The 25687-nt window shown below is 47.0% G+C and overlaps 1 protein-coding gene across 1 annotated transcript in view; it reads left to right on the top strand.

The window, feature by feature from the left end:
* Window positions 1-25687, top strand: part of LOC118856516 (collagen alpha-2(VI) chain-like) — a 115150-nt gene that overhangs the window by 17746 nt on the left and 71717 nt on the right. Inside the window, 10 exon segments of the mRNA XM_036766832.1 lie at window positions 6582-6795; window positions 6797-7145; window positions 7618-7638; window positions 8956-9021; window positions 10505-10558; window positions 10671-10715; window positions 12099-12125; window positions 12576-12602; window positions 12701-12745; window positions 13853-13906. Coding sequence (XP_036622727.1) covers window positions 6582-6795; window positions 6797-7145; window positions 7618-7638; window positions 8956-9021; window positions 10505-10558; window positions 10671-10715; window positions 12099-12125; window positions 12576-12602; window positions 12701-12745; window positions 13853-13906 — 902 coding nt within the window.

The raw sequence follows: 25687 nt of genomic DNA, 5'->3' as shown, positions 1-25687 counted from the left end.
GAGATTAACCAGTATCAACCTTGGGTCAGATCTGAGAAGATGAAACTTAATTTAGACAAATCAACTTCACACAATGGGGGAGGCGTCCTAGACTGCCAGGATCTGGAAAAGATCCTGGGATTTTAGCAGATGGCCAGCTTGGTGCAACCCATAGTGGGACGTGCCACCTGGGGCCACCTTCAGAGAGGGATGGTGCACGGGGTCCCCTTGGGCTCTGCCTTGGAGCATCAAGTCACACTCAGTTCTGGGAGCTCCATTTTTGGAAGGCTTAGAGCAAGCCCAGAGAAAGGTGAAGCAATCGGTCATAAGCACTTATTAAGCACCCACTGTATAAAGGCTCTCAATAGATGTAGAAGTATTGGAGCACTGTAATGTAGAGTGCAGTCTTCAAACATTTGAAGGGCTGTCCTTGTGCCAAGGAGGGATCCCACTGGTCCTGGTGGGGCAGACCTCCAAGCGATGGAGGGAAGACTCAATGACACAAATTGGGGCTTGGTGTAAAGAAGACCTTCCTAATAATCAGAGCTCCCCAAAGGAGAAGGGGCTGCTTCTGTAGGTCCTGGCTTCCCTCTTGCTGGCTCTCTTCAGACAAAGGTGGGGCCAACACCAGACAGGGATGTGGAACCAGGGAAGGTCTCACCTGTGCTTAGTTAGGTTCGGATTCGCACCTGCAATAAGATACACTCCCAATGGAATAATGCTTTTATTAAAGGACAGAGAGTAATACATTGGATTTACAACAGCAATAACTAACAATTCCTAATAACACAACTAACACAATGAAAAGCAACAAAGACACAGACAGACAACAGAAAGCATCACCATTCGGGGAACTCTGGCACCTGAGTTTTCAAGCTGGGGAATCCTGGGTACAGCTTATCAGGGTCCCAAATGGGAAGATCCCAGGCAGAGAGTCCTCTCCATGGGTGAAATTCCAATGTGACTCACCCACATGGAGACTTAAATAGCATCATGAACAAAGCTCGCTGTCAACTACCCTGGATGTTCCCATTGGGAGGGGAGCCAACCCTCAAAATGGGGTCTCGTGAGAATGTTTATTATCCTTTGTTCAAGGCTTATCACATCTCCAAGAAGGAGAGTCTGGAGGTTTGTCATTCTTTACTCAAGGCTTATCACATCTCCAAGCAGGAGAGTCCAAAGGTTCATGCAGAGGACGTGCAGGGCCTGGACTGTAATATGGAAGATTTTATATATCTCCATATATATCCATATATGTGGATATAATGATTCATCATTCATTCGGCCTTAAGATCTGACATATTACAGTGTAGGCCGTGAAAATTTCAGGGGTCATTTTGGTATACATTTGTTTCATTCGAAAGAACATGTAACAATTACACAAACATAAAATTCCAAGTACTACAGTGAAGACTTGACTATATGCGAGGCCTCTAGTAATTTGCCAGCAACTATGTGAGTCGGAATTCGATGTTCATTGAGCGCTCTCTGATTATTTTTCAATAGTTGCTTAAGCTGTAAGGAGGAATTCAGTATGTGAATTAGAGGATCTAGTGATAAGTAGGTAGATGGTAAAGGTAAAGGTTGGGGTGCCCAAGAAAGAGTTACCTCATCCACTTGGTCAGGAGAAAAGTCAAAATCATCATCATGCCAATGGAGACAAGACGCATTGGTTAAACATCCAGCAAAGGGGCTGTTAGAGACAATGCAGATACACTGAGCAGAAACTTCATATAACATAAAAGAATTAGATGTGGGATACAGAGTAAGGTCACACAGATTGGAGGAATGGTTAAGCAGACAGGGCTCCATCTGTTGCATGGCCATTCCACGCACAAGTGCGTGATTAGAGCTAGTACAGTCACTTAGAGAATGGGTTGTGTTGTAAGAATCTAAATATTGTCCATCAATGTGGGGTAAAGTAGTCATGTAGTACGAAAGGGATAACATGGAAGTTACACATCATAGCAACAGAGGACACCTTGAAGTGCATAATAGTGCCAATACACGAATTGCCAGTACATTTAGAGCATACTACAATGATCTGGGGGTATATAGTCTTTGACTAAAACGTCCCATAGTTGGCAGTCTTCTGTCTGTAACAATCTTTGGGCGTTTTCTTTTTGTAATAATATATACATATTTTCCGTAGAACATTGTGTCCAATTAAATAGCAAGGAAACATTAGTTTAGGCATATAAAGTAGCAAGGGTCGAGGAATTAAAAACTGTCAGAAATTGTTTCTGATAATTTAGAGTAAGTTGGTGGGGTAGGATTGTCGTGGGCAGCCACTGAGAATTAATAGTTAAAGCTTGGGACACATCCTGTCCAGCACTGTGCAGTCTGCTGGAAAGGGTCTCAATATCTAGAGAATTTACTATGCCCAAACCTGTTCCTGCTCCACCAAGCAAAGTGTCATGCCAAGCTCTTTTGCTTCGAGTGCATGGTTTCAATGGAGGGAAAAGTAATATTATAATGTATCATTATTTTTTGCATACACAGGGTTACATTAACACAGCTATTAGGGACTCTGACTATTTAAGAGGTGTGTCTTAGTGGTTGGGCGGGTGTGTAGGACAGGATCAGTATCCCTAAAAGGCACTTCATTCACCCAAAAATACATAGTTGAGTGCAACATGCCAAGCATCTTCACCAGGATAGCAAACTAATACAGTGTTACTTTTCCCTTCAGAATAATTTCGGCGACCTTTGGTCTATCTGTGGGCTTACTTCTTACCCAAACTTTGGATCCAACTTTCATACCCATGAAGCCAAAACCACCTGTCCGGGATGAGGATGATCCAGGCTCTGGCACCTTCTCCCAATCAGCATTTAAATAGGGTATAATAACTAGCCACGCAACTCATTTCCCTTTAAATGTCTTGTTAGACAAGATGAATGTAAAGGAGTATACATTTGACTATGTCTAGGATACATATCAGGAAGGTCAGTAAGTAGTAAATATTGTCATGTCCCAGTGCACAGCCAATTAGCATGTACACAAGGAGTCGGACCAATAAATTCTATGTTGCGGCTGGCATCTGTACCAGGAGAAGAGGCAAATGTTTTGCTAAGGCATGCTGTCCTTGAACTGGAGAGAAACTGCTAGGGTCAATGCTTTGAAACTAGGGAGAGACATGATTTTAGAACTGGGGTCCAGGCACAGGCACCCGAGCAGAGGCTGAGGAGAAATGTTAGAATTAGAGTCCAAGCACAAGCACCCCAGTACCCCATCATTCCCCCCCTTAAATAGATGGGACCCAAAATCATTTGGGGTAAGGGATGAAGTTCTAAGCTTCTGGAACTGCTTCATGCTGAGAGAGGATATGGAGCTGTTCCTGCCTCCCAGGGTCCCTCATTCAAGGAGTTGGGTCTGTAGCCAATGTCTGGAAGTTGGTTGGTGCCAGCTCCAGGGGGTGATATGTAGTGGCCTTGGGCAGAGGTTGGTATCCAGTTTGAGCTGTCATTTGCAAGTGACCTGAGCCTAGAAGAGACAAATCTGACAAGGAGAGTTAACAAACAACGACCAAAAACTGACTAGTAAGAAAATGACTAGTAGAAATTTGGTTGAACTATCAATTTTCAAATCAAGCTACATAATTTTCCTTTCTGATTATATTCACTATGGAAGAAAGAGATACTTCAGAAGTTGAATCTTTTACATATAATAAGTTCAAACATTAATTTAACTGTTGCTTAGGCCGTGGAATGACTGCAAATTTAGGTCAAAACAGCAAGACCTCTCCTGCTTTATGACTCATTCCATTAATTTGGCAATTAATTATCTTGCAAATGAAAGTTTAGTAGGGCTTCTAAAAACCACCAAAAAGACTTTTAACACTTCTTCTGAGTGTTCCCCTTTGAAAACAGTTTTAAAATTTGTCCTGATGTTAATAGAAATGATCACTAAACTTTTCTGAAGAAAATTGGTTGAAAACTTATAAAATGATAGCTTTCTTTTTCACCTTAAAGGAAAAAATAAATCTTTAAAATTGAGATTCATTAAAACTAAGTTGGTGTAAAGTGTGCTGAAGTAACATAAATTCCCAAAGTATTGTAGCAAATGAAATTTCTAGTTATTGCAGAATTCCTAGATATCACAAAGTATCTTAGTCAAAAAGGTGTTGTAATGAAATCTCACATTAGTAATAGTGAGAGACTGATCACAGGGTAAAATACTGCTGCTCTTAGAATCTGTTTAAACAAAGGGAACATCTTAAGGTGAGTCTTAAGAAGTTTTCATAAATTTCTGCACATGTTCCAGTTCTAGATAAAAAATAATAGATTGCCCAGTAAGATAACCCCAAAGAGCTTGTATCTTATACTGACTACTTGCTCTGATCACAGAAATTTCCTAAAGAAGGAAAAAAGCAGGGACACGTGACACACCAAATATGGCAGGGTAAAACATCCTAAGTGCAGGGGAAGCAAATAAGAAAAAGAAAGCCAGTTCCTGCCCTCAAGATGCTTACAATCCAATCAGGGAAGACAGCACCCAACAGGAAGCTGTAAAGGGGAGGGGGTCATCAGAGGGTATCCAGTGTGGGGGGCATCATGTTCCATGGAGTCAGAACCAAGCAGAGCTATGATGGAAGTCTGAGAGCCCTCTCTAAAGGAAGGCTTTGACAGTCCTCCTTAAAGCTCAGCCCTCCAGCCCTTCAATCGCAGGGGAGAAGAAGGTGCTGAATGGTGATGAGACGTCAGGAGAGAAGGAGACGTGAACAAGAGATGCTGGGAAAGTATGAATGATTAGATGGGATGACAGGTGGGACTTGTAGAGTGAGTACAAGCGAGAAGTCCAGGACGACACCAAGGTTGCCAGCCTGGCTTACGAGGGAGTGCTAGTACCTTGACGGTAGTAGAGATGTTTAGAAGGTGGAGAAGGGGATTCGGGGGAAAGAGAATGAGTTCTGTTTGGACCTGTTGAATTTGAGAGATCTACAAGACCACCAGTTTGAGATGTCCAACAGGTGTTGCCTGCCTCAAGTCTCTCCCTGCTCCAGGCCATCTTCCACTCAGCCACCAAGGTGATATTCCCAAGGCACAGGTCCAACCATGTCACACACACACGCACACACACACACACACACACATACTCAATAAACTCCAGGGACTCCCTAGTGCTTATAGGATCAAACACAAAATGCTTGGCATTCAAAGCCCTTCATCACCCCCCACCCCCACGCTTCCTCCCCGAACATCCTCTTTGGTCCAGTGCCCCGGCCTCCTGGCTTTCCCACAAACTAGACCCTCCATTGTTCAGCTCTGGGCATTCTCTCTGGCCACCCCAAGGCCTGCAACATGCTCTGTCCTCTGCTCTGACTCTGACCTCTCTGCTTCCTTTAAGTCACTCCTAAAATATCATCTTTCACCTGAAGCCTTCCCGGGCTCTCTGAGTTCCTTCTGTTACTTGTTTCCTATTTATCCTGCATATAACTTGTTCGTATCTTGTTTCTCCCATTAGATTAGAAGCTCCTCGGGGGCAGGGACTGTCTTTTGCCTGTTTTTGTATCCTCAGGGCTTAACATAGTGCCTGGAATACAGTAGGCACTTAATAAATGTTTATGATTGATGTGAGGTGTCAGCCAACTAGCATTTATTAATCACCTACTATGCACCAGTCCCTGTGCTAAGTGCTAGGGATACAGAGAAGAAGAGAGGTCAGGGTTGGATATGTAGATCTAAAAACCATTTGCAGAAAGATGATCATTGATCCTGTGTGTATGCGTATGTATGTGTGTCTGTGTAGATAGACTTTGAGGCAGGAAGAGATATACACACATATGGATACACATGCAAGTAATACATGCACACATAGTAGGCATATTCACATCAGTATGTGTACGTGACCCTGGGCCATCTGCTCACATCCCTGAGCCTCAGTTTCCCCAAATGTCAAGTGAGGGCTGAGGCCCAATGGCCTCTTCAGTCGCTTCAGCCCCGTGTCCCCTCCCCCTCACCTGGACTCCTGCTACAGTCTCCTGATTTGTCCCTCGATGTCATGTCTCAGCTGATTGATCCTGGGATGTGTCCTCAAGGAAGGACTATATCCAGTGCTCATGCATAGAGAGATGCTGTCAGGCAGTGATTCATCAGAGCCTTCTGCATGTGGAACAGCAAATGGAGTGCTTGTCTTGGGATCAGGAAGACCTGGGCTCCCATCTGGCCTCTTACGCCAGTTACGGGGTGCTGGGCAAATTCCTCAACTATGCTGAACCTCAATGACCCATCTTCAAAATGGGGAAAATAAGACCCACAGTGTCCACCTCACAGGCTTGGTGGGGGCTCCTCCCTCCCTCAAGAGTTGGAAGAGACCCCAGAGGTCCCCTAGCCCCTGTTTTACAGATGAGGAAGCTGAGGCTTTCAGGCAGGTGGGCTAAGTAACCTGCCCAGAGAGGGCCGAGGTGAGGTTCAGGCCTGGGTCCTTGGAGGCCAAGCCAGGGCTCTATGTACTGACCCCCACTGAGTCCACTCATCTTTCAACTGGCCAGGTAGGTAAAGGCCTGTAGAATGGGACACAGAATGGCAGCTACTGTTCCTAATTCACTCTAAGCTTTAGCGAGTGGTGCTGATGATGCCCACAACTTTCTGTTCCCACACAGAGAAAACAGACTGCCCCATCAATGTGAACTTTGTCCTGGACACCTCGGAGATCGTGACCATGCAGTCTCCCATAGGCAGCCTGTTGAGCCAAATGCAGCAGTTCCTTCTCCAGTTCACTAGAGAGCTGAAGAACCAGCACTACCGTGACCAGGTAGCCATCTGCTGGAACTATGGAGGCCTGAACTTCTCTGATGAGGTGGAAATCTTCAGCCCCCTGGCTCCAGAAAATCAGGTCCTTCCACCGAGGCACCTTCACAGACTGCACCATCATCAATATGACCCAGGAAATCATGAGAAATCCCAGCAAGGGCACGAACTTTGCCATATTAATCACTGACAGGCACGTGACTGGGAGCCCATGCGGCAGCATCAAGATGCAGGCTGAAAGAGCCCGGGACATGGGCATCAAGCTCTTCTCGGTGGCCCTCAACCAGAACAAGAATGAACACGGGCTTCGAGAAATCGCCAACCTCCCCCATGAGCTCTACCAAAACAACTACCTCACCATCAGAGAGGACTCATCTATTGACCAGGACACCATTGACAGGATCATCAAGGTCATGGTAAGGGGATGGATCTGGGAGGGAGGGACGGCTCTGGAGATCTGGCTTCTAATTCCACCTCTGCTGCTCCTGAGCTGGGTGACTGTGCACTCCCAGGGTCCTGGGAGGGGAAGAGGGCAAGAGCACTGGACCACTCTCAAAGTGGGGATGCCCCTCCAATGAAGGAGTCACTAGGTTTAGTGGGATCCAAGTGAGTCATGGTGCCACTGGAGGGCGCAAGTGAGCAATTAGTCAGCCTGGCTAGGACAATGTGTGCCTGCTTCCTCTCCTTTCTGGAAGGCTCAGGCCAGGGTCCCCCATCCAATGCATTGCTCAGACATGGGGGAGCCCTGGACCATGACTTCTCCAAAGAGCAAGTGACTTCATTAATGCCAACACAGTGAAGAATGGTTGTCCAAAGTAATAGCCTTAGAGTGACCATGTTTCCATCACAGATCTAACCAGTTTTGCTTTCTTATTTCCTTCCTGGCAGAAACACGAAGCATATTCAGAGGTGAGCTGGCACTGTTTTCTAGCCTGTTATCCAGTGGTAATGAGGAGGGGGGTGGGGGAGGGTAACTGGCACAGCCCAAGCCTAGAGTGTGGGCCGAGATGGCCTTTCTGGATGCACTCCCACCCAGAGTCCCCATGGCCGCTCAGTTCTTCATCATTGCTACTTCCTGTGTGTTTGCTGAATTCCCCTATGGACCCTGCCTCTGACCCTGCAGACCCTGCCTCTGCCCCTGCCCCTGGGATCAAAGGCTAACTGCTTCCAGCAGTCGGGCCCAGGAAAGAAGGAAGTTAGGACAGGCCCAGCAGAGGAAGGTAGCCTTTCACAGGGGATTCAGGGGGTTCAGTCCACAGGCAGTCCTTTGAGCCCCCTGCAAGCCTTAGAGACAAGGGCCCCCAAAGCTGCCTGCTGCTCACATACAGAGCTGTGGAAGAGCCCCATCTAAGGGCCACAAGACTTTGTAGGGCTGGCTGAATGGCTGCCCTGCTAAGACTTGTCTGATCTGGGCTAGTCGTTTTGTCTCTTTGGGACTCAGCTTTTTCATCTGTGAAATGAGAGAGTTGGCCTAGTCAACATCAGAGATCCCCTCCGGTCTGAACACGACGGCACTGCTCTGGCCTGGTGAAGTGGACTCTGAGCCTGGGACATTTACTGCCACCTCCCAGGCTTGGCTCTCAAGGCCAGCACCTGACAAGGCATTTCTTCTGAAGAGTATTAGAGGGAGGGGATAGGCTGCTGTCAAGACACCAATGATCTCATGGCTCAAACAACTGGGGTCCTCATAGGATAAGGAACAAAGAGAAAATGACTAATTGGTGCCGTTAAAACAGGTCCACATAAATGCTAAGCAGCAAATAAGGCTTGCAATTAGAAGTAAGATTTAAAGAAATAGAACACCTAGGTATGTGACATTCTCTCTAATCCAATGGTTCCCAAGCTTTTCGGATATGAGGACCCCTTAACAGCAAAAAACTTCAAGGACCTCCACATTATAGCAGCTGCATTCCGAATACAGATATATATATATTTATTCTGTGGAAACTAAATAAAGGGTGGACTAGAAAGGGGAGAGGCCAGTTGGGCAAATCGACCATCTACCACCTTCCTACTTAATAGGCCCTTCAGTCTCAGTCAGGTCTCAGTCAGAGACTCACTCTCTCTGTTGTTTAACCTCACTCTCTCTGGGTCCACTCATTGACCACATCACTTCACCACACTTCTAGAGAAGTTTTGGAAAGGATGTAGATGGGTGTTTGGCTTCCTCCTCCCACTGGAGTATCCCACCCATCCTGACACAATATCTCTTCTGGTTCCTTTTAGTGCTACAAGGTGAGCTGCCTGCAGATCCAAGGTCCTTCTGGTCCCAAGGGTTATCGAGGACAGAAGGTAAGCCATGACAACCCAGTCATCTTAAGCATTAGGACAGTGTCCTCAGCTAGCACTCCTGATTTAGGACCTGCCTCCCTTCCATCCCTCCACCCATCCATCTATCCCTCCCTCCATCCATCCCTCCATCCATCCATCCATCCATCCATCCATCTATCACTCCATCCATCCATTCATCCATCATCATTTGTTAGTCTGTATGAAAGCCAAAGAGCTCCCTTTAGAGTCATACCGCTCCTGATCGTTGAGAGGTAAGAGAAAGGAACACTGGTTTGTGGGTTGACTAAAATTGTACATTCTCTGTTCTTAACTTTGAGAACCACCAAGCTTAACCTGCTTCTATACTCACCTATGCTTTATCTATGAGTCTGTGTTCCATGGTACCTAAAAATAAAAAGGACAATATAAACATGAGATGAATTACAAAGAAAACTGAAGGGGAAAAGAGGGAGAAGCTGAAGAGCTGTGTGGACATTTTTGTTGTTGTGGAAAGTCACTTATTTTCTAAACATTGCTAATTAGACAATAAAGTCTGTTTAATTGGCTATAAAGTATGTTTAACTCAACATGTTTACAGTTAATCAGCCATGGTTGGTTTGCTGCAGTCTAAACTTAAGGTCATAAATCATTTTTTGAATAAAATCAGATGAGTTTATGTAGCTTTGAAATGGAGGCTGTCTCTGCCTTGCTGAACTAAAAAAGACTATGGCCAATCAGAGTGTTTGTCTTCACTGCTGTACAAACATCTAGCGATCTCTAGCGAGCCACCACAGCCTTTCTCAGAAAGAGAGCCCCCTGAATGTCATTAGAACATCGCAGTGAGGGCTGCTGTGGGCTGACCCACAAAGCCAGGACCAATAGGCCCAGGGATGTGCACTGGGTCAGAAGCTAACGAGCTAACAAGAGGCCAGAAAAAAGTACAAAGAGCCAGGTGAATGTGGAGTCAAGTAGGGTCAACCAGCATTTCTTAAGAACCAGTTTTGTGCCAGGGCCTGAGCTAAGAACCAGGGATATTAAGAAAGGCAAAGGAAGTCCTTGCCCTCAGGGAGCTTCCAGTCTAATGGGGAGACAAGATGCAAATGGCTACATACAAACAAAGAGTAGGACAAGAGAAACCAGAGGCTGTCTGCAGACAAGGGACACTGGCTTCAAGAGGAATTAGGAAAAGCTTTCTGGGGAAAGTGGGATTTTCACTGGGACTTGAAGGGATCCAGGGAAGGCAGAAGGCAGAGATGGAGAAAGGGAGCACTCCCGGCACAGGAGACATCCAGGGAAAATGGCCCAAGTCCAGTACTTAGTAGCTGTGTGACCTTGGGCAAGTGATGTACCTTCTTTCAGCTGAAGGTTCATCATCTGGAAAATGTAGACACTCCCTCATAGGTTAGTGAGAGGCTCAAGGGGCCAACATCTGGACTGGGCTTTAGCAAACCTTGGCAAGTTGTCATTCCTAGCAACTCACTGCTTCTCCTGTGCTGGTTTTCAGGGTGTCAAGGGGAACATGGGTGAGCCAGGCGAACCTGGGCAGAAAGGATGGCAGGTGAGTGTTGGACTTCCTCTTCCCACTCACTGAGGATGCACGGGGCTGGTGTGGCACAGGGCCACGTGTGGCATCCCCACTGACCGTTGACCGCTTTGACTCTTCTTTTCAGGGAGACCAAGGCATTGAGGGCCCCATTGGCTTCCCCAGACCCAAGGCAAGATACTCTGGGCTGGCAGCATGTCTTTGACAAGGCATGAAAGTTTGGGGTGCAGTGTCATCAGCCAAAAGCTGCCTCTGGTTCCAAATGGAGCACTTGGGTTCAAATCCCACCTTTGATCCTCACCATCTTAACATTTGCATATTGTCTGTGTGACCTTGGACAAGTCCCCAGCTCTCTGCAGGCCTCAGTTTCCTCCTCTGTAAAAAGAGGCTGTTGGACTATGTGGCTTCTGAAGTACTTTTAAGCTCTAGACCCAGGATAGCATCAGGCAGCTGCCCCAAAACTCAAGTAACTGAGAGCCTTGAGGGGCCTTTGGGATCCTTTGACTAGGAAGCAAAGGACCATTCGTTTTTCCTATCTCTGCTACTGATCTTGGGCAACTGACTTCTCCACTCTGGCTGGCCCTTGGTATTTTCTTCTTAAAATGAGTGGGCAGGCCTAGCTCTGATGGAGAACTCCCCTCCTAACAGTCTTTGATTCTGTCATCTGCCAGCCTCCAGTGGGCCCCCACTCTGGGCAATAGTCTCTATGTCTTTAAAATGGGGTAAAACTCTTGTTACTGTCAAATATGCTCCTGCAGAGCCTGGAGAAACTTGGCCAAAGCCAGTTTGACCCAAATCAGTCCACAGGCTTCTCAGACTTCCCTCTCCTCAGGCCCTGGCTTCCATTGCCAAGGAAGCAACACTCTGTGGGACCATCCTGACAGCTGGGGGAGGGAAGTGGGGATCAGAGAGAAAGAGGCCCCACCACAGGGGTGCACCCAGCCTCAGGTCCAGAACCTCCTCCATCTAAACCCAGTGAGAGCAGCAAGACAGTCGGTGGCAACCCTTGATGACATGCCCCGGGGCCTGGCTTAAATCATACACCTCTCCCCCGACCCCAGCCTCTTTTTCAAGAGATCAGGTCTAAGTCTTGGCTGTCTCTGTTAGTCTGGGTGGATCCTTTCCCCATTATGACCCACATGATCCTCCTCTTGTCGAATGGGAACAAACATCTCACCAGGCCATGGCAGGGTGTGCAGCCCTTTGTAAGCCAACATTCAGACCTCACAGGAATGGATGTTGTCTTCTTCTTCCTCTTCTGTCTTCTTCCTCATCTTTCCTCTTATTCTTCCTCCTCTTTTTCTTCTCTTCCCTCTTCCTCCTCCTCCTCCTCTTCTCTTCCTTCCTCTTCTTCCTCTTCCTCCTCCTCCTCTTCTTCTTCCCATCTTCTTCTTCCTCCTCCTCCTCTTCCTCTTCCTTTTCTTCTCTTTCTTCCCACCACACAAACTGATTTTCTCCTCAGTATCTTCTCCATTTCCCCCCAAACTCTTGCTAGCTTTTATTAGTCAAGATGGCATTCATTATAATCTTATTTCTTTTTTCCTTCTATCTTTAGGGTGTCCCTGGTTTGAAAGGCAAGAAGGTAAGATGCTTCTGGGTTTAATCACTGTCAGGGAAGCTCCCTTTTCCATGAGCACCTCCTCCTCATCCAGGGGAGCTGCCTTTCCTTAAAATAGAAACATTTTGGTGAAGTTCTTATATTCATAAATGATATTGGTTGGGAGGAGGAGGGTAAGTCATGAGATGGGGGTGGGGAGTTAGCAAAAGAGCCCTGAATATTTCGAGTCTCGTCAGGTACAGTGGAAAGAACATGGCTCTGGAGGCAAAGGACCTGGGTCCAAACCCCATCTCTTACTTTTATCACCTGTGTGTCCTTGGGCAAGTCACTTCTCCTCCCTGGATGTTAGTTTCCTCAACTATAAAGTGGGACTTTGGATGAGGTAGCCCCTTGGTCCCTCCCAGCTCTACGTCTGTGAAATGTGTGAGCCGTGTGGGAAGGGCCAAGCCTAACCCCATGTCCCTTTCTGTGCAGGGTGAATATGGCGGAGACAGAAGAAGGGTAAGTCAGCAGTTGGCTCCCTCTGTTTCTCTGATGTTTCCTATCCTCATTGAAGGTCCACACGTGGCAAGAATGTAACTTCTTTTTCTTCATGCCAGGGAGCTGCTGGGCTGGCAGGCAAGAATGGGACAGATAGACAGAAGGTATCGGTGGCCACATTGGGATCCCCATGACTACCCCGCTGCCTACAGGGCTTCAACTGGAAGGACAGAGCAAGCATGGAGGGCTGGACCTTCCCAAATTCCCTTTTGGCAAATGGGCCCTTGGGGAAGAGCCGTAGAACCAGGAGGTTCAAGGGGACCCAGCGCCTAGGCAGGACTGAGCCCACCTGCACCCAAGCAGACAGTTGTCCAGCTAACTCAGTGCCCACAGAGAGGAACCTGGGCCCTTGGTCATTGGTCTAGCCTCCTTCCAGCATGCTGCTGAGGCCCTCGACCTGATGAGCAGCTTCCTCGAGACTGCAGCACCTTCATCTTCTGCTCTAATCTAAGTCTCTCCCACAGTAAACTCACCTTCTCTTTTGGTGGGTCTGCAATATTCCCACTGAAAATTACTTGTGCCCACCTGTGGGTGCCTTCTACCCCTCCACAGACCCAAGGAAAGTGATGCTATGAGTGGCTTTTCCATTTCCCATGAAGAGTCCATAGCAGGGATTTAGAATAAGGATATTTGGGTTTACCACTAAGTAGCTTAGGCAAATCTCCCCCCCCTTCCTGGACCTCAGTTTCCCCATCCATAAAATGAGCTGGTTGGCCTTGATAACACTGAGGTCCATTCCAGCTGCAACCTGGGGGTGACCATCTACTTGGACAAGTCACTCTGGGCTTCCTCTGCAAAATGAGGGGCTGAGACAATATGACCTCTGCAGTCCCTTTGGCTCAGAAATGCCCCTGAGCCCCAAACAGGACAGTGGTTCCAAGGCCCACACCCACTCTAAGGGCATAGCTGAAGGCTGAGATATGCTTTAGAAGCTGTTTTGTTTGTCTGTACAGTTGCCAGGAGGCAATAAGCTATTTGAGGACAGGCTGCCTGCCTGCTGACACGTGGCACCTGGGAATCCCAGTAGGGCCACCACTGGCTCTGCTGTTTGAATGACCCTGGGCAAGTCCCATGCCCTCTCATGCCCCTGACAGCTCTAGAGACCACAGAGCTACAGGAATAACGCACACAGAGGTAGCCAAAAGCCCAGGCCAGAAAGGATCCCAGAGCCTTTTCTCACTCCATCTTCATTTCCTTTGTTCCTGGTCTAGGGGAAGCGGGGACGCATTGGACCCCCTGGCTGCAAAGGGGACCCTGGTGACAGAGTAAACCTACATTCAGTTTGAGCCCAATGCCACAGTGTGCCCTCCACCCAAAAGCTTGGGGCTCTTCCTGGGGGATGAAAGCACAGGGAAGGACCCTTGGGGGCAGAGAGGCTGGACTAGAGTGAAACCTGAAGTGAGAAGGTCAAGAGGCTAGGAAGCTCCAGAGGGCAGCTCATCTGGCTCCTCTAGGCTCACAGTGCTGATAGGACTGGGACATGCCATCTCTCAAGTCTCACAAGGGCTGTGATCACCATCAGCCGAGGGTAGGTTTGTACCAGTGATATGTGGAGTGCTTGAAAGCTCTAAATACAGCAGGCTATAGAGAAAAGGAAAGCAAAGCCTGAGGGGATCACCCTTGGTTTCGCTGGTGTGTATGTATATGTTGAGGGGTTGGGAAGCAAGGAGAGGGAAAGATGAGTTCCCGTGTGGAGACACCTTCCAACAATGCAGACAGCATCCCATCTGTAGCTCACAGTCTCAGAGTTGCCTGAGAAAAATTCATTTGTTATTAGATGATAAACTAATAACCCTAAGCCCAGTCAATAAGCTAGACCCATGTGGACACTCTGCTTGCTGGCTCTCCCCTGTCATCTGCTGCCAAGAGGCCTTCCCCTGCATGACTCCCGTGGACAATGGCCCTGTCTATTTTGGTCAGTCTAGTAGGGTCTTGGTTTCCTGTGAGGCAGCTTCCTGTTGGGTCAGATGCAGCATGAGACCTCTGGTCCCATCAGGCCTGGTGAGGGCCTGATGAGGTCAGGTTTGCAGCCAAGCACAGGGAGGGGCAGCCAGATGGCCAGCCCATTGGCAGGGCCCACACTGACAAAGGCCAAACCAGGGATCAAGAGGTGCTGACCTGAACTTGATGTCAGCTCTAAGCCTTCCTGCAGGTGTTGAGGGTGGAGCCTCATTTAGTGGTCTTTAACTTGGAGGGATTTTCCAAAGGTTGTGTAAGGTGTGGTGTTTTCCATCTTGGGGGTCATTAGCAGTCTGGCTCCCATCCTCTTTCCAGGGCAGACCCCTCTGGCAGGTGTCTGGGGCACAAGGAGACAGTGTGGAGGTGAAACACTAATATTGGCTAAAAATGTGTATCAGCAGGGAGGGCCAATTGTGAGCCACTGAAGGGAGCTCAGAGCTAGGCATAGAGAGACTTGGGTTTGAGTCCTGGTTTTGCCATTAAGGATGTGGGACACCTTAGGCAAGACTTTTCTGGACCTCCATTCCTTCACCTGTAGGAAGGAGCTAATGATATCTGCCCCACATACCTTCCAGGGCTACTGCTAAGGTCAAATGAAGCCATGGGGGGAGGAGTGCTTTGAAAAGTCTAAGACCTTTGACAAAGATTTGGTTGCACCCCAATGGGCTCTCCCAGCCTCTAGGGAGGACAGGATGCTCAATCAGCCCATTGAGAAGGTAAACTGGGCTCTGCTGACTTCTCTGCCTGGTCAGTGCCAGTTAAATGCCAACCTGCATTACAGGGTCAGAATTGCACAATGTGGGCTTGCCCAGGGTCCCTGCTTGCAGATCTAAGCTATTCGATTCAAATATCTTCATCTTTCCAAGGTCTTGGACCCCCTTCCTCCACTGACGCCCATCCAGCCTTGTCCAGAGAGGCCATAGGTGGGGTCTCTGAGTTCAGTTTCTTAGCATATAAATTGAGAGGTTACACTCAATGACCTCTGGGGTCCCTTCTAGCTCTAAATTTCAGCCATAATTCAGTAGGTCTTCCAATCACTGAGACCAAAAAGTGAATTGCCTCAGGCCAATCAGGTGATGAGCCCCTGAATTTAGAGCAGCTGCAGAGGCGTAGTCTGGTGTAGACCACATACTCAGTGTCTTTAGAACAGCTGCAGAGTCGGAGTCCATTGTACACCACATGTACTCAACATCTTTCCAGCTTAGCGGGACTGCTCAGAGGTTGTCCTTTGCTGGCCCAGACTGGGAGAACCCAAGCTTACCCCCACCCCCAGTAGGACTCAAGTTGAAGCTGGAATATTCATTCTTCCACAGTGCCCATCACTCATAGCCTGAGTCCAAGCTGGACACTCTACTTCAAGCCAACAGAACCCAACAGCAAAACACAAACAGAGCCTTGACTCCCAAATTTGCTCTGTAGTTCTCTCCTCTCTGCTGCAGTCTGGGTTTCTCTGAGGAGGTGACCTCTATTAATTCAACTTCTCCCATATGGGTTCACATTGAAATAGAACCTCCATGCCTCCTCCCCTCATTGATGCAGACTCAAAAGCTCCACACAGAGGTTCCCAGTGCCCTTCCTAAATAAATGCATGTCAGGCTTTGCTGCCTCTTTAGCCCCCTCCACCAAGGACTCAGACTACCAGGTGATTTCCAGGGCAGACATAATTGAGTCTGGCTGCTTTGGTGGTGGTGTATCTGGTGACAGCATGTCTGTGCTCTGTGCCTCAATGGGCTGTGTGCTTTGGGCATCCACAGCAGTGAGGATGGATTTTCACTGACCTCCACACTCTCTCTCCCCATTCCCCTCTAATGGCATGACTAATACCATGCATCTGCAAGATGGCCAGCCACAACCTGTGACTGGAATCAGACAGGGTGTTCTGCCCTCCATCATGGCTACTATGGATGGAGATGGCAAATCCTACAGAGGGACCCAATAGGGAATGATAAAACAGGAAGTGAGTCACCCCTTTCACCCTCCTGCTTACACCCTACCCTACCCATTATATTTATTGATAGTGATCGTCATAAAGAATGACATTCAGGGAACAAGAGAAAGTAATCCCTTTGGTTTTTCACACCAAGGCTTATGTCATTTGCCTTGCTTTGTAATTAGCGATGTCTTCTCAGTCTGCTTCCAGCTCTAAAATCCTATGTCCACTTCTGGGGGTGGAGCCAAGATAGAGGCTGGAAAGCAGGGACTTGCGTGAGCTCCCTACCACATCCCTCCAAAAACCTATAAAAATGGCTCTGAACAAATTCTAGAACTGCAGAACCCATAAAATAGCAGAGGGAAGCAGGGATCCAGCCCAGGACAGCCTGGATGGTTGCTGGATGAGGTCTATCATGCATGGAGAGGAGGGGAGCGGAGCTCAGTGTGGGAGGCAGCAGGACTAGCCAGACCATGAGCCGGGCAGAACAGGCCCTAGCACCCTGAATCAGTGAGCTGTGGCAGTTACCAGACTTCTCAACCCACAAACACCAAAGACAACAGAGAAGGGAGTTCGCGGTTCGGCCACCACCCCAGGGGCAGCGGGAGGTGCAGCTACAGAACTACACCTGTAGTTACTTCTGGCCCCAGGCCCACATGGTGGGAGGAATTAAGTGGCGGATCAGAGCAGGAGTACAGAGCCTGCTGAAGATTTGCGTCAGATCTGGGTTGGTGGTTCTTGAGGAAGGAGGAGTGCTGGGGTGGCAGAGCTGCCTATATAGAAATAGCTCTGAAATCAATGGTGCATCCCCTAAAGCTTGGAACAAAGTACTCTTTGCTCTACAAGCAGTCATACCCCGATGAAAAACTCAAGGGTCAAGTAAGTTGGCTGGGAACATGGCCAGGCAGCAAAAACACACCCAGATTCAGTCTGAGACTTTGGAATCCTTCTTTGGTGACAAAGAAGACCAAAACATATGGCCTGAAGAAGTCAACAAAGTCCAAGAGCCTACACCAAAAGCCTCCAAAAAAAACATGAACTGGTCTCAGGCCATGGAAGAGCTCAAAAAGGAGTTGGAAAAGCAAGTTAGAGAAGTAGAGGAAAAATTGGGACTAGAAATGAGAATGATGCAAGAAAACCATGAAAAACAAGTCAATGACTTGCCAAAGGAGACCCAAAAAAATACTGAAAAAAAATATTGAAGAAAACAACACTTTAAAAATAGACTAACTCAAATGGAAAAAGAGCTGCAAAAAGCCAATGAGGAGAAGAATGCCTTGAAAGGCAGAATTAACCAAATGGAAAAGGAGGCCCAAAAGACCACTGAAGAAAATACTACCTTAAAAATGAGATTGGAGCAAGTGGAAGCTAGTGACTTTATGACAAATCAAGATATTATAAAACAGAACCAAAGGAATGAAAAACTGGAAGACAATGTCAAATATCTCATTGGAAAAAACCACTGACCTAGAAAATAGATCCAGGATAGATAATTTAAAAATTATTGGACTACCTGAAAGCCATGATCAAAAAAAGAGCCTAGATATCATCTTTCAAGAAATTATCAAGGAGAACTGCCCCGATATTCTAGAGCCAGAGGGTAAAATAGAAACTAAAAGAATCTACAGATCACCTCCTCAAATAGGTCCCAAAAAGAAAACTCCTAGGAACATTGTCGCCAAATTCCAGAGCTCCCAGGTGAAGGAGAAAATATTGCAAGTAGCCAGAAAGAAACAATTTGAATATTGTGGAAAAACAATCAGGATAACACAGGATCTGGCAGCTTCCACATAAAGGGAATGAAGGGCTTGGAATAAGATATTCCAGAGGTCAATGGAACTAGGATTAAAACCAAGAATCACCTACCCAGCAAAACTGAGTATCATGCTCCAAGGCAAAATATGGATTTTCAATAAAATAGAGGACTTTCAAGCTTTCTCAGTGAAAAGACCAGAGCTGAATAGAAAATCTGACTTTCAAACACAACAATCAAGAGAAGCATGAAAAGGTAAACAAGAAAGAGAAATCATAGTGGAATTACTAAAGTTGAACTGTTTTGTTTACATTCCTACATAGAAAGATGATGTGTATGATTCATGAGACCTCAATATCATAGTAGCTGAAAGGAATATGCATACATATATATGTGTATACATATATATATATAATATGTGTGTGTCTATGTGTATATATATATATATATATATATATATATACACAAAGGGCACAGGGTGAGTTGAATATGAAGGGATGATATCTAAAAAAATAAAATCAATTTAAGGGATAAGAGAGGAATATATTGAGAGAGAGAGAAAGGGAGAGATACAGTGGGGTAAATTGTCTCGCATAAAACTGGCAAGAAAAAGTGGTTCTGCAGGAAAGGAAGAGGGGGCAGGTGAGGGGGAATGAGTAAATCTTGCTCTCATTGGATTTGACCTGAGGAGGGAATACCATACACACACAAATGGGCATCTTACTGCACAGGAAAGAAGGAGGAAGAAGATAAAAAAGGGGGAATTATAGAAGGGAGGGCAGGCAGGGGGAGGAAGTAATCAAAAACAAACACTTTCGAAAAGGGACAGGGTCAAGGGAGAAAATTCAATAAAGGGGGATAGATTAGGAAGGAGCAAAGCATAGTTAATCTTTCACAACATGAGTATTGTGGAAGGGTTTTACATAATGATACACATGTGGCCTATGTTGAATTGCTTGCCTTCTTAGGGAGGGTGGGTGGGGAGGGAAGAGGGGAGAGAATTTGGAACTCAAAGTTTTAAAAACAGACATTCAAAAGCAACAACAAAAAAAGTTTTTGCATGCAACTAGGAAATAAGATACACAGGCAATGGGGCATAGAAATTTATCTTGCACTACAAGAGAAGAAGGGAAAGGGGGATGGGAGGGGAGGGGGTGGTGACAGATCGGAGAGCTGACTGGGGAACAGGGCAACCAGAAGATACGCCATCTTGGAGTGGGGGGAGGGTAGAAATTAGGAAAAAATTTGTAATTCAGACTTTTGTGAAAATCAATGCTGAAAACCAAATATATTAAATAAATTTTAAAAAAAGAAAAAAAATCCTGTGTCCATGTCCACTAAGCTGCTGTTGGTCACCAATGGTGCCAATGGTTGGAAGGACTTCTATCCATTACATCTCTCTCATTTGAATTTGCCCCAGTGACTTGGGTCTAATTCACAGTTGTGGGGGCTGGACACTCCCCAGCACAAAGAATCTACCAGCTAGAAATTGTCCATCTATAGACTCATTGCCTTCATGGACATCCCCCAATGTATTCAGATATCTAGCATGCCATGCCAAGAATTAGACAGCACCCACAAAGTCGCCAAAGTACTGGACTCTGTCGACCGGCCACTCTGTCTATCTGACACATACTGGCCATTTTGATGCCTATTCTCCTCTCCAAATTCATTAATATGTTTCTTAAGAACAACAAGTTGCTAAGGAGCTTGCCAGATGCAAAATACTTCCTTGCCAGCAGCTCCCAAACACGTTGATTTTGAGTCCTGTTCTTTACTCTTCTCCTTTTGCCATCAACAGGATGAAAAGAAGTCAAAATGGAAAAGAGAAAGAATGGCCAGAGGCCTATGATAATCCATCCATTCTCCTAAAACTCCCAAATAGAGTTAACCATTTTTAAGTCAAAATAGTTTAGTTTTTTATTTTAAATTTAAAATTAATTTAACATGTTTAATTAAAATAAAGCATGACTAATTCAGGCCACATACCTTCAAGGTATAACTTGTGTAAAAATTCTACCCAAGCTTGCCTTTTGGCAGCAAACAGGGAAACACCCAGATCATAACCTGGATTTTTGAATGAGCTGACCAGACCTCCTGTTGCTATGCAGACACTGTACAAGTCCACATAGATTTCCTTAAACAAATAACTTTCTGTGGGCCTCCTGAAGGCAGCACCCCACTCTGCCATCTCTGCAGCCCAAGAAACTTCTTTGTTAACCAGAGTCAAGACCTTCCACAGGGTCAAGTCACTTCAAATAAACAGTTCAACCTGCTCACATCCATCTCTGTGTAATGATAAAAATGTGTGAGAGAAGGGCAATATGGACTTTCTGAAGTTCTCCTTCTAAGCTCCAGGCAACAGCCATGAAGGCCCCATAAGACAAGAGACCTAATTAACCACTTGCATGTATTTATGAAGCCTTATCTAAGGATAGGCATGACATTAGCAGTCCTGAATGATCTTCCCAGCTCTGTTCGCCTATGACCTTGGGCGAGGTCCTTCCTCAATCCAAGCCTCAGTTTCCATGCCTGTAGAATGAGGAGGCTGGGCTGGATAAATCCCCAGGTCTCTGGCAGTTCTTAAATCCCACCGCTCCCTCACCTGACCATGTCAGATCAAGGCTAGGGGGAGATTCAGTTGCCTTCAATGCTTTGGCTTAAGCCTTTCCAAAGCTCTACCCTGTCGCTGCAGTCAGCGGCGGAGTGCCGCTTTGGTCACACTATCCATCAGACCACTAGGCACAACCCCAATGCCAGAATGCCCTGAAATTTACTTCTGACACTCCCTTGCAGAAGGGGAGCCGAAATCCCACTTACTTTCCTCCGTACAGAAGAAGGGCCCGACATATCTTTTCCCAGGACCATACCCTTGATCGAACAGTTGCTAAACTCCACGAAGCACAGCCAGGACCCCGCGGCGTACTCCCAGCTGGTGGCGGTCTTGGTCTATACAGCTGAGCGAGCCAAGTTCGCCACTGGAGACGAGAGGCAGGACTGGATGGACTTGTTCATTGACACGTTTAAGATGGTGTCATTGTGGGGGACATTGTGGGGGACCCGGAAATGGTGCTAGCCCTCTACTGAAGTGCCAGACGCAGACTAGATGGTGCTCCCGGTGTCCGTAGCCAGGCTATGTCATGTACAGCCAGACCTAGTTATCTCACAGCAATCCGGCAGCAAGGTCTACCGCTAGGCACGGGAGTGGTAAATCCAGTGGACGGGGACAGAATTCTATGTTGGAAAATGCCTCAGGAGCTCTGCTCTCCCCGGGATTCTGAGTGAGCCTGGAGGATGGGTGAGATAACAAGTCTAGACTGGGCACTGTATATTGATGATATATACTTTTAAATATATATTATATATAGACAATAATAGATTTGTATGTGAATCATCTTTAAATGACATGGGAAAAAATCCCCAATGACATCAAGAAATAAGCTAACATTTGCACTGCAAATGAGGGACGGGATAGAAGGCTAGTTCCACTTGGATGTGATATGCAAATTTTATGTGGTGTGATATTTAGTTAAATAAATCAGGGCAAAGGAACCCCTTTCTGTGCCACAACATTCAGAATTTGGCTTTGGGGAAGTCCCTGAAACTAAAGGGCTCCTTTCCCCAAATCCAGGATGCCTGGTCATCCACCATTGCCAGATCATTTGAACAGATAAGGAATGAGGTCCCTGTCTAATTGGATGATCCAACAGACATCTGGTGGTTTGAAAAGAGCCCAACAGTGATTGGCATTTCTCACCCTTCACCCTGATGCCAATCAACATATTTGACATACTGTGGACATAGCCTGGAATGTAGGTGATGAGCAAGAGTCCCCTGACCACTCCCCCAGTCCAGTGTGGCACCTGTGTCCAGGAAATGCTGTAGTTCTCTGGTTTGGCTGTGGTTTTGTAGACTCATGGTGCAAAATACTCCTTGATGCTCAGAATAGAGTAACAGCAGTGAGGGTGGTGACTCACTTTCCAGTGCTAAGCATTCTTCCCTGGAGCCTCGTTGGCCCATTTTTGCAATGTTGCTCTTTGTGGATTTTCCTGCCAGGTCAGAGAAGAAAGTAGGTGTTCACTATGGTTCAGGTTGGCCATTTGTGTTTTTGTATACCTTCTCCACCTGGTCTCCGTTGTGACTGTCTGTGATTTTTTTTCTGTGTTGTGTTCTGTTTGCTGTTTTACTTCCTTGGTGCTACCTTTGAATCTTGAGCAACATACCGCCCACAAGGGGAGGATCCCTGAAGGGACTCACTGGAGGGACCTCTGACCCATAACCTTATCTGTCATTATTGGGGAGGAGTTTGGGAGTCTTTGTACAGGGCCAACAGAAAGGCCAAAGATCGGTGGATCTAACTGTGGTCCCGTGATTCCATTCAATTACAGTTGCTGGGATAGATAGAGTCATTGGCTTTGGGGGTCATCTCATCTAACTGCCTCATGTTACAGAGGAGTAAACAGGTGCAGCAAAGAGAAGCTAAGCATAGGTTTTCTGATTTGGAATCAAATGTTCTATCTTCTCTGTGGCCCTAACAATGCCAACAGCCAGAATGCAGCAAAAACAGCCATTTCCCAGTGTGGAAAGGCCTTCTCTACCCTCCCTCCCTTTCAGGGAGGCCATATTCTCCAGAGGTGGATTGGAAAGAGAATCATCAGAGGTAGCTTGCTTTAGTGGATAAAGTGTTGGCTTCAGAGGGAGGAAAACCTGGATTCAGCTCCTGCCTCTTACACTTACTGGCTGTGGGACCCGGAGCAGGTCTGGAGAGTTGTTCATCCTCTCGTTGACCCAAACTGCCCACTAAGAAGATGTCAGGTACAGAGTAGGTGTCAGTCTGCATGGGCAGAGGGAATTTCTCACTGGGAGCTCCCTCTATCTATGGAATTATAGGCATAATTTTCAAAAGAGAGATTCACCCTACTTCTGGAAGAAAATCAACTAAAAGGAAGAAAAAAATCAAAGGGGGAAAGAATGAAGTGTTCTCATTCCTGAGACATGAATGAGCTCTATTGAAACGTATATGTATCTGTCTTGGCACATTTCTATTACATCAGAAGGGATGCAGAAGCCACACGTAGCTGTCTTCACTATCAGATTAAAATGAAGATAGAGGTAGCCTGGAGGGAGAAAGGTAACCAGAGGGGAGACTGAGGATGGACAAAATTGGGAGAATGACTTTCCTGGTTGATAAAGATTTGGCAGCTGGGGAATGACATCATTTTGTGTATTCCTGTACCTATTTCCTCCCAGCCCATCACCCAATAGCCCGATTTCAGCAAGGCAATGGGATCCCAAAGCTTGAGGACATCTCCCTGGTCACATCCTGGTAATGGCTTAGAGCATTCTAGCATTCCTCCTATTGTTTTGTGGGCTCCAAAGTGTATCCTAGCTTTAGTTTTATTGCTGGAACTAAGAGAAGACCTTTGTCTTCGCACATAGTAGGTACTTGAGAAATACTTCCTGGGTTGACTTACATTGATTGGAAGGTTGTATGTAGTAAGAACAGAGATGGACAGCTGGAAATTGGACTGACCCACTAGGAATTGCTTAGAGGGCCTCTTCTAGACCATTGGCCATTGGGACATTTGGGGTTTGATTGGATAGTGAGGGAGGGGGGAGAGGATGCTAAACAGGACAACTGAAGGAAATACCATTGGAGATGGGATGGATATGTTTTAGACTAGACCTATGATTTAGTTCTGACGTGGAAGCTCCTTTGGCTGATGCAGACTGGCAATTTATCAGAAAGGGATAGTCTTGGGAGTCGACTGGGGGGTTAAGTAACCTTCCCATGGTCACACACCTCATGGGTGTCAGCAGCAGGATTTGAACCCTAGTCTTCCTGACTCTCCACCACAGCCTGTTGCTAAGACTGCTCCCCTAAAATACTCATTATGTTTTCAGGAAAATTAGATAATGTATGATTTCAGATAATACCTGCTGACTCAGAAATGGACTGTGCTCTAGCACCAGATCTCTGCCTCGCTTGTCTTCCATGGGGCTGAGTGATAGCCCCAGAACTCCTTGTTTAGACTCAGGCAGTGAGGACAAGGGAGTGGGCCTGGCACCATGAGTGGAGAGAGGGGTCTTCTAACAGACATTTGTGGGCCTGGCTCATAATCTGACCAGTGATGATGCATCGCAGAGTCCTCTATCACGTTCTCCATCATCTTCCCATCGCCCCAACCATGAGTCAATAGGCTCAGCCCTTGGCAGAGGCAGGACTCTAGACATGACAGATGGCTCTCTGTCCTCTCACTCCTGCTTGTGGCTGATTTCCTTCCTGCCCATCACTGAATCTTTCCTTTCCTTCCCAGAACTGTACGGAGCCCAATGTACCCAATGGCTTGTTGATATTGTCTTCCTGGTGCACGGCTCAGAGAGGATCGGGAAGCGCAACTTCCACAAGGCTCACCGCTATGTGGAGGAGGTGGCACAGAGGCTGACCCTAGCCCGGAGACACAACCACTCCATGAATGCCCTAGTGGCCCTCCACCAGTAAGGAAATGCGAGGGAGTAGGAGGTCATCTTCCCGCTCACTCCAACCTGACGGTGATCCACAATGCCCTCAGCAACATCCGATACCTCAACTCCTTCTCCCACATCGGCACCGGCATCATACATGCCATCAACAACATCATCATGGACCAGCAGGCGGGCCCACCGTAACGCTGAGCTCTCCTGTGTCTTCATCACCGACGGCATTACTGGTGATATGAGCCTGAATGACTCCCTCCACTCCATGCAGAAGCAGAATGTCATGCCCACCGTGCTGGCCTTGGGACATGACGTCGACATGGACCTTCTCATGAAGATCAGCCTGGGGGATCGCTCCGCCATCTTCCAAGAGAAGGACTACGACAGCCTGTCCCAGCCCAGCTTCTTCGATAGGTTCATTAGATGGATCTGCTAGCTCTCACCAAAGGTTTCAGAAGGCACATGTCCCATGCATTCCATCTCGCCCGCACCCCGTCCTGATCCCAGAACACAGATGTCCACAGACCCCTGAGATGCGGTCCCGCTCCTCTCTTCTGATTTCAGCCAGTGATGGGGAGCTCCGTCCCTTAGCCTGGTGGGGCTCCCGAGAAGCAGGAGCACTCCCGCAGGCCAGGCAGGGAATGCATCTGGATTCTTCATGAAGAACCACGAGCAGTGAATAGTCCTAAACTCTTAATGGTGCTAATCGAAAACGGGAACGCAGAAGGTCTCCAAGTCATAGCCTAACCTTTCCAAAGCTTCTTCAAGTACCAAGTAGTTCCCCACTTTGCATGTGTGTGAGTGCAGGTGGGGATGCATGGGTACACAGAGAGATCCATATCAGAGGCATTTTAGACAGGAAACCTCAGTGACCCCCTAAGATGAGGCACAAAAGGCTTCATGAGTCTCCAGGATGCTCCCAGGGGG

This window comes from Trichosurus vulpecula, chromosome 7 (genome assembly GCF_011100635.1).
Source record: "Trichosurus vulpecula isolate mTriVul1 chromosome 7, mTriVul1.pri, whole genome shotgun sequence".
NCBI lineage: Eukaryota > Metazoa > Chordata > Mammalia > Diprotodontia > Phalangeridae > Trichosurus > Trichosurus vulpecula.
This window is presented reverse-complemented; position numbering and strand designations above follow the sequence as displayed.